Raw genomic sequence first — 12643 nt, 5'->3', positions numbered from 1 at the left:
CGACCCCCACCTCGCTTCCGTGGAAGAAATCGTTATGTTATGAGTTGTGTCATGCAAAATCCTTTTGGTTATGATTCCAATACATATTTAATTACGAGTAGAAAGAAGTTTTGATTTGCTAACTTGATGAAAACAAACTATAATCTCATTAATTCTAACAGACTTTACGATTTTCAAAAATGGCGGCGCCCTGTCGGGAACATCCGCAAGTCTGTGGATAAATGCTATTTAGGTTTGTTTTCACCGAGTTACAAAATCAAAACTACTTTCTACTGGTAGTAAAATATGTATTTTATTGATGGCCAATAGGAGTTTGCATGACATAGCGTATAACATAACAATTTCTCTCCTGGCAGCGAGGTGGGTGTCAATATAATACTACTTACAATATTATTGTTACTTCGACCACAACCTCACTTCCGAGGAAGAAATCGTTATGTTACAAGTTGTGTTATGGAAAATCTTTATGGTCATCAATCATATACATATTTTACTATAACTAGTAAGTAGTTTTGATTCTTTAACTTCCGTGAAGCGATCTGAACACAAGTAAGATATCGTTTCAGGCTTCCACAACGCTCGCTTCGCACTCACAAACATAACCCATTTTTAGCACGAACTGCGGGGTCCTGTGGAAATCTGTGCATGGTGACACCATCACCCGACCCTAGGGGCAATTGACGACAAAGCAACGATTCGGCATGTCGTCGTTCATGTCGAGAAATCAACAAAATGATGAGCGTGCTACACACTTTCTATACAACTAACTGAAAATCGTTCCTCATATGACGTCACTGCAGTGCTCTGGCGACAGAGTTACGTAACCTGTCTGTGGTTTCGTTCGCGGGCGAGAGGGAAGCAGGCGACTTTTTGGCCACTTTTAATCGCTCGCTATTAATTAACCACAAGTTTTTAAAGAATAAATTTGGTGTTCCGCATAAGACTAACCACAAATCTTTCATATGTAATGGTTAAAAGAGTAACAAAAAACAAAGTTTAGTGGTTCTTTAAGTTAACATATTATCTTAAGCTCAGTACTATGATTCTATATCATAATATATATATACTTACAACTCTTACGAGTTTTACTATTATATATATGTTCAGCTTAAGTTAATCCTTAAGCTCTATCATATGTTCATTTCATAACATGTATTAGTTAACAAACTCTCAGTAGTTGGTTACTATTATACAGCTTAAGTTATCATTATACCTTAGGCACAGTTATGTTATAGCTTATATATATGCATATTGTAAGCTTACTACTTTGGTTCTTATAAAAGTATTCATTATAAACTATCAACAGTTTATACTACCACATTAATGGCTTTAGCTTAATTAATGTTCTATATACTTTTATTCAGTAAATTGTAATAACCTATTTAAAGGCAGCTGTTAATTTAACAGCAGGAATTCAGTTCAGTGCCTTCATGAAGTTCCCTTAGGGTTATTACAATCATCTCAGTTCAAATCACTAATTAGTAAAATCCAAAGTATATATAATCCCACCTCCTATTCCGTAGGATTCTACAAGCAAATAAACATGAGTCAGGATAAGAAAAAATATGAAATTTTTAGAGTAAAATTAAGCCCTCCCGTCCTCCCCACTTAACACTTTGGATTTCTCAGGACAAAATAAAGTGTTGGGCTCAAAACAAAAAAGGAGAGAGTGAGGCACATGGGCTTGGGTGGCGCCCTCCTTCCCGCGCTTACGGAAAGGGAGATAACTCGGGGTGAGTACTAGTGAGTGATTTTTTATTGAAGGGAGCTTCAATTGGGAGATACAAGTGTTCCACTAGGTTCGCCAGAAGAAGAAGACAAGCAAATAAACATGAGTCAGGATAAGTATAAAAATATTAATTTTACTCTAAAAATTTCATTTTGGTTGTATGCTGGTAGTTCTGATTCTTGAAGCATTCAACTAGACTTCTTGTCTCTGATATGAACATATTTTAATTTCTTCTTTAAAAATAATTAAATTGGGCCCAGTTTCTTACTTATGTACCAAGAAACTACCTAATTTAGACTTGCCACATATTTCATGAGCTGTATTGATATAGTTGTTTCAGGGTCTGCCTGACAGACTAGATTCAAACATAATAGCAGCCTTATGCTGTTGAAATAGATTATAGTTTTCTGGTACAAACATTTTGAATATCTGGTTGATATTTCAGACTGTCGTATGTGCGGTCAATCAGCAGCCACAATGCCAGTGTGAAGACTCTGGCTGTCAGCGACACCATGGGCGACATCGCTAGCGTCAGCCCTCGGGGTAGGTCACTTCAGACTCTGTGTTGCTGGGCGGTGGGGTAGTCTAGTGGTTAAAGCGTTCGCTCGTTACGCCGAAGACCCGGGTTCGAATCCCCTCATGGGTACATTGTGTGAAGCTCATTTCTGGTGTCCCCCGCCGTGATATTGCTGGAATATTGCTAAAAGCGGCATAAAACCAAACTCACTCACTCACTCACTCACTCACTCTGTGTTGCTAATGTCAGACGATCTTTAAATATTCTCGCCACACAACCAAGTGGTTGATATTGCAAGCAACAATCGACACTGTCAAGTTGCTATGACACATGATCACAGAAGTCACCGAATGTTACCACCTATACTATAAGGTAGGCTCTGGGTACTCATAAACTTTGTGATTTGTGAAAATATTGTAAACAGTGTCATGAATGTATTTGGATTTGTGTGATAAATGTGTTACAACCTCTACTGTATGGATATGTATATCTGATGTTTGTGGGGGCGGTGGGGTAGCCTAGTGGTTAGAGCGTTTGCTCGTCACACCTAAGACCCGGGTTCGATTCCCCACATGGGTACAATGCGTGAAGCCCATTTCTGGTGTTTCCCCCGTAATATTGCCGTCATATTGCTGGAATATTGCTAAAAGCAGCGTAAAACTAAACTCACTCACTCACTCACTCTGATGTGTGTGTTACAGCTCTTGACGATGTGTTTACATCCAGTGCTTGTGTTTCAGCTCTGGGTAGTTTCCTTCAGCTCCACACAATAAACGGTCAGTTTGTGGCTTCAAGAAAGTGTGATGAGTTCACCATCAACTGCCTGGCTTTCTCCCGTGCCCCAGAGGGTCGGGCCATCAACGTCATCGCTGGCGGACTCAGCACAGGCGTGGTCAGGTAGGACAACATTTCTTCCCAACATGGATACAGACTGTGAGGGCTGGGTACAGTATATCAGCATATGTACCTCAGTATCTGCTTCAGTGAGTCTGTGGATCAGTAGCTGAGTATCCAGATCAGTAGCTCAGTATTTGTAACTCAGTAGCCCAGTCTCTTTAGATCAGTAGCTCAATATTTGTAACTCAGTAGCCCAGTCTCTTTAGATCAGTAGCTCAGTATTTGTAACTCTGTAGCCCAGTCTCTTTAGATCAGTAGCTCAGTATTTGTAACTCAGTAGCCCAGTCTCTTTAGATCAGTAGCTCAGTATTTGTAACTCAGTAGCCCAGTCTCTTTAGATCAGTAGCTCAGTATTTGTAACTCAGTAGCCCAGTCTCTTTAGATCAGTAGCTCAGTCTCTTTAGATCAGTAGTTCAGTATCTGTGGATCAGTAGCTCAGTATTTGTAACTCAGTAGCCCAGTCTCTTTAGATCAGTAGCTCAGTATTTGTAACTCAGTAGCCCAGTCTCTTTAGATCAGTAGCTCAGTATTTGTAACTCTGTAGCCCAGTCTCTTTAGATCAGTAGCTCAGTATTTGTAACTCAGTAGCCCAGTCTCTTTAGATCAGTAGCTCAGTATTTGTAACTCAGTAGCCCAGTCTCTTTAGATCAGTAGCTCAGTATTTGTAACTCAGTAGCCCAGTCTCTTTAGATCAGTAGCTCAGTCTCTTTAGATCAGTAGTTCAGTATCTGTGGATCAGTAGCTCAGTATTTGTAACTCAGTAGCCCAGTCTCTTTAGATCAGTAGCTCAGTATTTGTAACTCAGTAGCCCAGTCTCTTTAGATCAGTACCTCAGTATTTGTCTCAGTGCCCAGGATCAGTAGCTCAGTATCTGTGGATCTCTTTAGATCAGTACCTCAGTATTTGTAACTCAGTAGCCCAGTTCCTGTAGATCAGTAGCTCAGTATTTGTTACTCAGTAGCCCAGTCTCTTTAGATCAGTAGCTCAGTATTTGTAACTCAGTAGCCCTGTCTCTTTAGATCAGTAGCTCAGTCTCTGTGGATCAGTATTTCAGTATCTGTGTATCAGTAGCTCAGTATTTGTAACTCAGTAGCTCAGTCTCTGTGAATCAGTAGCTCTGTCTCTGTGAATCAGTAGTTCAGGATCAGTGGATCAGTAGCTCAGTATCAGTACCTCCATATCCTTGTATCCCAGTATATGTACCTATGTATTGCTGCCTCTGTATCCTTGTATCCCAATATATGTACCAATGTATCAGTACCTGTGTATCTGTATCAGGTTGTGGAGCAGCTGGGACCTCACCGTCCTGCGAGATCTCAGCCATGAGCATTCCATAGCAAGGCCAGTTGTCAGGTGAGATTATCTTATACATACCACTCAGTTTGATCCTAATACTGCTCCATGGTGGAGGGGTAGCCTTGTGTTATTAGCTGTTGTTGGTCCTGCCAGTGGCCTGGTTCAGTATACCACATGGTTACATTGTGTAAAGCCCATTACTAGTTTTCCATGGTGGAGGGGTAGCCTTGTGTTATTAACTGTTTTTGGTCCTGTCAATGGCCTGGTTCAGTATACCACATGATTACATTGTGTACTAAAGTTTCCATGGTTACTAGTTTTCCATGGTGGAGGGTAGCCTTGTGTTATTAGCTTTTTGTTGGTCCTGCCAATGGCCTGGTTCAGTATACCACATGATTACATTGTGTAAAGCCCATTACTAGTTTTCCATGGTGGAGGGGTAGCCTTGTGTTATTAGCTGTTTTGGTCCTGTCAATGGCCTGGTTCAGTATACCACATGATTACATTGTGTAAAGCCCATTACTAGTTTTCCATGGTGGAGGGGTAGCCTTGTGTTATTAGCTGTTGTTGGTCCTGTCAATGGCCTGGTTCAGTATACCACATGATTACATTGTGTAAAGCCCATTACTAGTTTTCCATGGTGGAGGGGTAGCCTTGTGTTATTAGCTGTTGTTGGTCCTGCCAATGGCCTGGTTCAGTATACCACATGATTACATTGTGTAAAGCCCATTACTAGTTTTCCATGGTGGAGGGGTAGCCTTGTGTTATTAGCTGTTGTTGGTCCTGCCAATGGCCTGGTTCAGTATACCACATGATTACATTGTGTAAAGCCCATTACTAGTTTTCCATGGTGGAGGGGTGGCCTTGTGTTATTAGCTTTTGTTGGTCCTGCCAATGGCCTGGTTCAGTATACCACATGGTTACCACCCATTACTAGTTTTCCACACATGACGTTACTGAAATGTGTACTACATCAGCTCACTTGTTCACTCTTACACCTAATTTAAACTTCTTCAATACGAAGTACCATGAATGTTGTATATTTTTTCAGTGTCATATTTACCCATGATTCCCAGCGCCTGTTTGCTTCTGCCCTGGATGGGAGTGTTACACTCTGGGAGAAGCCGTCGCAGTCCAGACCTAAACCAGAGAACTTCATAGCATTTGTGGAAAAAGCAACGTGAAGGAATGTGTCGGACTCAAAGAGAATCGCTTGACTAGTGGATATGTCTGCAGGGAGCTTGTAGAGGATCCTGTGAAGGACAAACATTACTGAATCGTCAATGGAACAGTGCTGTTCAGTAGTACAGGGCTCCTCCCATATCGGTGGAATAGTACTGTTCAGTACAACAGAGTTACTGACCCATGAATGGAATAGTACTGTTCAGTACAACAGAGTTACTGACCCATGAATGGAATAGTACTGTTCAGTACAAACAGAGTTACTGACCAATGAATGGAATAGTACGGTTCAGTACAGTACGGCAGAGCTACAGACCCATGAATGGAATAGTACTGTTCAGTACAATAGGGCTACAGAGCTATGAATGGAATAGTACTGTTCAGTACGGCAGGGCTTACAGACCCATGAATGGTATAATTCAGTTCAGTACGGCAGGGCTACAGATCCTAAAGTGCAGGTCAAGAGTGGAATGTGGAGACTCACATTTACAGGTGACATGAATTTGACACGAAGTCATAACTATGTGAATATTTGATAGGATTCTGAAAGCCATACAGTTCCTCTATAACCAGGACCCTGTCACTCACCGGGATAGTGTGATGTGCTTTACACCATGTGGTAACCAACATGTCAATACTGTGTCACGGTGTCAAGTACGTCCACAGCCAACTCACGGTGTCGGTTCATGGCCTGTGTTGGTGATGCTGAATGCACAGATGGACAGTGAGGTGATGTATCGGGGCAGAGGCTGACCAGTCAGAAGGAAATACTGTGCTCATCTGCCAGAACGTATGCAACACTAAAGTCAAAGTTGTCTTCGTCATGTATTGAATTAATAATGCAATACAGTCATTATGGGAGACACTTTACAGTGTAATACAATATTGGCCATAACAGCTCCACCTGATTAACGCTGGACTAGTCTGTTAGTTATCTTCGTTAATCGCCCAGTACAGAGCCTGAAAGTTGACATGACAATCAATATATTCTTGTATATACTTCAGTATACAGCCTGTTGACAGTAAATAAAAAAGGACGGGGTATGTAAGTGCATAGTAACTGTTATCAGGAAACTTTTCAGTTTCACAGACGCCTGAAATAATTGTGTTCCCTGCTGCTCTCTGACAACAAGTGTATGGTTTTAATAGATAGCCCATTTTTTAAATGTTGGGCTCTTGTCGCCTATTTTAGTCAGTATCTTAGGCTGGTTGGCACAATGCCATCATTTCAAGAGTGAAAATTTTTCAAAACCTGGATGATGATGATGATAAAGATGATTATGGTGATGATGATGATCCATGTTGCACCTATGTATGTAATAAAGATACATAATACGTTAAATGCATACATTCCAGTGCCCTTGTTGTAAGGCTGCCCTTATTTTTACCAGTTTCCCATCAGCAGCCTGCCCTAAATTGTCATTCCAACTTAAAATAATGGAAAGTTTTCTTTTCTCAATAATCACAGCCGCAGTGAAAGTTCTGCCGACTCGACATTAAAACACCTTTACTCTTGCACACTCACAAAGAAAACCAGGTCATCTTGATCTTTCTTTAAATTATGTGTGAATGTTTTTAATAAAAATATCGTCTCCGAAGCAAAGATACTCGATCTGGTTCAAAAATAAACTTATACTTATTATAGCCTATACAAGTGATCTGGATTTAAAAATTGCTTAAAATGAGTAACACAATAATTGTTATATTGTTTGGGCCCGTCCACCCAGTTGCAGATTGAGGTTGGGAACGAGAAACACAGAAATGGAAAAATATGGATGGCCAAATAAACGATTTACCGCTTATACTTAAATACGATATTATTTCAATGCTGTTGTTTTACCTGTGAAAATATATTGTGTGTTATCGCTGAAAAAAAATTATCAGAATATATTTCTATATTGACCTTTATCAATGTTAATCTATCACTACATTGTACATAAGATATATCTGCCTGTTGCCTTGACTACACCAAAGCTTGTTACCAAAGACTTTTATATCTAGGATTGTAAGATACATGTTATATGGGGGAATCCAAATGTTGTTGCTTGTGCTGATGCAAAGTTTCAGAGTATGAAGCAGAGTTGTGATATCCCGGACATTTCTTTCTACCAAACTGTTCAACCTATGAAGGATTTGTTATGATGGAGCCATTATTGAAACCAAGTGTTTGTATACTACTCAACTGTTGATAAGGATGTGTTTTGTCTTTTCCATGATACACCAAAATCATTCTCATGATATATTACTGTACATTTAAATCAAATGACACATCTGATAATCCCTATGAAAAGTTGAGTGGTATATATTTGGTTTATTCAGGTACTCTAGGATGAAGTAGAAACCAAAGGTCTGCCTGAATTTGAGTCTAGAGATGCCTGTTTCCAGGGTAACAAGGGTGTGGCATTAAATCAGTTCATGTGTCTCTTTTATAATCTTGTAAACAGATGAATATTGTAGAAATACTTTGTGACATTGAAAACCCGATAATGCTAGTCTTCTGCCTCCTTTAGTGTCGTGTGAATTGCTCTGTTGTGTGAAGATCAGGCTCACAGTTATCCCAGGTGAATTAGCGGGAATCTTGGGAAAGTCATGAATCCTTGTAGCTTGTGTGATATTTCCAAACCAGTGTGAAACTATCATGTATAACATTCCGGAACAACTGTAGTGTTCCAGTGTCAGTACTTACTTTATTAATCAATATAATGTGATTTGTTTTCATCTGTTGTGCTGTCTTGTATCATATGTACCATGCATTTTCTTGTATCATACTTCCTTTATGTATCATGTATCATGTAACTGTATCTTCCCCACCCCGTTTAGTGCTAATAGTAAGTTGAGGTTTATGGACACATCGGCAGTATTTCAGCCATATAGTGACCTTTAGTGCTAATAAGTGTATAGTGTCTTCAACTGCAGGGTAGTATGTCAAATCTGTGAATGAATTCAATTTTAGATATTAAATCAAAGATATTACCACCAATTTGTATATACTGTATAGCAAAGTCATTTATTGGTTTGGTTCATAGATAGTTTTATTATATATAATGTATGTGTTATATATTATGTATATATCATTGTTTTATTTGTATAGTACATTTGTACAGTGAACACTGACGGACCGGAAGAACAGGCGTATATTTCATAGACAGTGTAAGTTTTAGCTTCAATGATATTATCAGACCTCTTGCCATGACCTCACTTTGAGCATCATCGCATTTCGTATGTAGAACTCATCCAATAGGAACAGTGTCTCAGTTTGTGTCCAAAACGTGGTGTGGATATCTGCCATAATCAGTTCCAATCACTAGCTAACAGGAATAAAATATTTACTAAAACCTAAGCAAGATATCATTAATATATTTGGGATATGTTTTGTAAAAAAGACTGAGCACAAAAGTTCCTAAATAAATCCTCCTAATAGTCATGATGCATATGTTATTTTGTTCAGTATACATCCAGTGTTAAGTCATGCTGGAATGGTTGTGATGGTGGTGAAGTGAATGCCCTTGTCTCTGTGTGGACCACAAAGTTACTCATGGTCACTGCCAATAATATACTGTGTTGTGTTGTATATGTAAGTTTACAAGAGTTCCAATCAGCAGAATACAGGAGAGGAATTCACTTTGTTTCGAACAATGCATTCAGAATGTGACATCCATGTAACCACTTGTCTTTGTAGTATCCTACCCTGAAGCCCATTTCTGGTGTCCCCCGCCATGATATTGCTGGAATATTGCTAAAAGCAGCGTAAAACTAAATTCAGTCAGTCAGTCAGTATCCTACCCTTTCAGCATCCTTGACTTTGTGAGGATCAAGATATGGAATAATAAAGAGACAGGAAATTTAACATTTTGCTTATCAAAGAGATTGAAGACAAATCGTTCATGTTGTACTTTGTCACTTTCACTTTTCCATAATGTATCTAATTTTTCATGTCAACATGTATTTAGGGATTTTATTGTATATAGAACAAGAAACTAATGTTTACTTTAGTTGTTTAGACTCTCAGCGAATAGTTTTGATTTTTATGGAATATCCATTCTTTTATTGTGTTTTGATTTTAGACAGTGTTAAAGTCAAGTCGGGCATACTGAACAGACGAGTGAATCATCATCAACTATTTATATATGCTGTAAACATTTTGTAGAAAAAGATATTCCAAAAATATGAATGATTCCTAGGTGTTTTATAAGTGAATTATGTGTATGCTGTGGCTGTGTGAGGTAGTGAGTGAGTGAGTGAGGTAGTGTACTCATGGAACTGATCATATAGAAATCCAAGAAAGTTAATGGAACCAGTACCATGTGTTTTGTATTGGCAAGATATGCCCATTTCTCACGATGCTGACCAATTCTTGATGGGAGATAATGAGACTGTTGGATCAAGATTTGTGTCGTTATATCGCTCGCATTACTGAAGGATGAATGAGAACGCTTCTGTCGTCGGTGTATGTGAAGGTGTATTCTTTCATTCTGTATGTATACCCACCATAGACTTCCATACTCACCGTCAGTATGTCTTACAGTGTAGCAACAGATAGAGGGTAGTTAGATATAGTAGCTGTACACCATCCAGACTGTAACCTCCAAGTATGGTGATACCTTAGTCTATATTCCCAGTGATATGTTTTGAATTCATAGTCAACAGTGGTACATTGTGAAAGCTGCGATATATTCTTCTTATACTACTCAAATAAAGTTAAGGATCATCCAATCCTTACATATTACTATAGTTATAGGTACTCTTTCATGAAATTTCAGAGTAATTATGTAATATGAAAGAGCTGGGTGAACCTTGAATGTATGTTTCCAGTAGAATATACCAGCATCTATCATGAATATGGTTGGTATTTGGTCGGCCACCGATTGTTTGAGAGTGTATGTTGTAATGCTGTAACACCAAATTTTGTTGGTCCATTGAATCCTGTGATGCAAGTTTGATACATGGTGAAGTCTAAGCATTCATCCAGACATTGTGTGTTTTACATCCCAACACCTTGGTTTGTCTTAATTTGGCCACCAGGTGTTGTGCTTGTGCTGTAATGCCAGATTACATACAGACCAGCAGGTACGGTCAGTGTTTATTTGACCACCAGGGCCTAGATTTTCGAAGCTTTCTTAGCGCTAAGATAGTCGTAAGTGCCATACATTAACATTAACTTACGACTATCTTAGCGCTAAGAGAGCTTCGAAATCTAGGCCCAGGTGTTTTACAGTGTGTGTTCTAACGCTATATAGCCAAGTAGTGTTGGTCTGCAAGGCATGGAAGAGTAATAAACAAATACAAATATATTTAGTTACTTTGTTTTCTTTGATCAGTGTTATGCCTGTAATAGTATCTGCAGCTCAGTGTCGGGACATCAAAGAGCAATAACACATCACTGGAAGGAGCGTCTTGGAACATTCTGATCACTGCCAAAGTAATCTGCTTAGCTGGACAGGAGCAATAAAAGTCCTTGTTGAGTGAAGTGAGCACAACACAGCCTAGTGTCGACATTACTCATGGGTGGGCTACCGCATTGAAGTCAAGCAATTACTGTGATCTTGCAGATTAACAGGCCATCATGTCATTAGGATGGTGTGAATGTATGTTCATGCTATCTACCCCTGGTTTGTCGGCTGCCTGCCTGATTACACTGTTGGCAACGCGGCCATTATCTTCCTCCCTTCCACCTATGGTGGTTTCACAGATTGTTGACCTGATTTGTGGAAGGTGATGTATATTTAATGTGGAATAGGAAGTGGTCTTCCAATCAAATGACGTAGAACCATGAACCACCAATTGTCAAGTAGCATTCAGTTGTTTGTCTACTGTGTTTCTATATATTCACTTGGATGTGTTAGTGCACACTTTTGCCCATTTAAATAACAAATAATCACATAATCTTAATGTTTGGGGCATGGATGGTCTAAAGTACTGTTGGAAATGCTAGAGAAATGCTTTTTGACTTATATTTAAAATTCAGAGGTATTACAGTTACTTAAATAACAAATATCACTTTAAGAAACATCTACCTAATGTAGACTGAGGGAATAAATTTTGAGACATGCCCTAAAATGTGTTTTTACTGATGAAAATACAAAAAACTTAGAAAAATAACGGGTAGTGGGACGTTATTTGATACAAACATTAATTGCCTGTGTTATGTCATCAGCATGCATGGTATCGACAGGTGAAATTGACACCTGAGCACACGCTCGGGGGAAGGGTCATCTCAATAAATGTTTTTTTCAAAATGTTGAATATGTGTTGGTTATGTAAGGGATCATTTGTGTATGTGTGTTTGTTTTGAAATAAACATACGAATTACTGTACATTGGAAAGAATCCTATCACTTGTGTTATCTTATCGATTGATTGTAGAAATGTGCAACGTTTTAATAAATGTTTTGCATGTCAACAGTATATTTCATTGCAAAAATATGGATGTAATTCGGTCAGTTTAATCTAGTTGTGAACATTGGCCAAAGATTTAATGAAGTCACTGGTGTAGCTTCTTTAGAATATATATATTCTTCTTCTCATAAAATTTGTAGACCGCCCGTCTAAGTACTCCCTTGTCAAAGTTGTCAAGGATGGTTTTACGTCCCGGTTTTGCTTTTGAGACGGTCCCTGTCTTGTCTGATTTGTTTACAATATTTTAAACTTGTTGGTAAGACATACCAACAGCTCTACAAGTTCTGTAATAAACCCTTTCTAAACTAATGAAAGGTTTACCTCTGTCTTTTTCAAGCACAAAAAACTTATAAACCTTTGCAACAATTGACTGCAAATAGTTGGCCTTAGTGGACGCTGTGATAAAGATGTGCATGCATGATGGGAAACTTATTTATCAAGACTTAACATTTATATTAATATTTCTTCAATAAAGAAACGATAATTAAGTAAAGTAACACAAACATTCAACATTTATTTGTTAAAGAAAAACGTTGATTCATATTTTTACACACCTGTATTATTAGCATAAATGTAAAGACTATTTCAGATTTCTGTTGTTGAACTCTGAAAAAATCCTAAGTTGTT

General features: G+C 38.6%; 1 protein-coding gene across 1 annotated transcript in view; it reads left to right on the top strand.

Annotated features, from left to right (window-relative positions):
- Nucleotides 1-10912, top strand: part of LOC124273673 (lysosomal-trafficking regulator-like) — a 110764-nt gene extending 99852 nt beyond the window's left edge. Inside the window, 4 exon segments of the mRNA XM_046708946.1 lie at nt 2175-2272; nt 2987-3143; nt 4422-4496; nt 5491-10912. Coding sequence (XP_046564902.1) covers nt 2175-2272; nt 2987-3143; nt 4422-4496; nt 5491-5623 — 463 coding nt within the window. The 3' untranslated portion in view covers nt 5624-10912.
- The last annotated feature ends 1731 nt before the right edge of the window (nt 10913-12643 follow it).

Source organism: Haliotis rubra, unplaced genomic scaffold (assembly GCF_003918875.1).
Source record: "Haliotis rubra isolate DU_JTF1 unplaced genomic scaffold, ASM391887v1 Scf183, whole genome shotgun sequence".
Taxonomy (NCBI): Eukaryota; Metazoa; Mollusca; class Gastropoda; order Lepetellida; family Haliotidae; genus Haliotis; species Haliotis rubra.
This window is presented reverse-complemented; position numbering and strand designations above follow the sequence as displayed.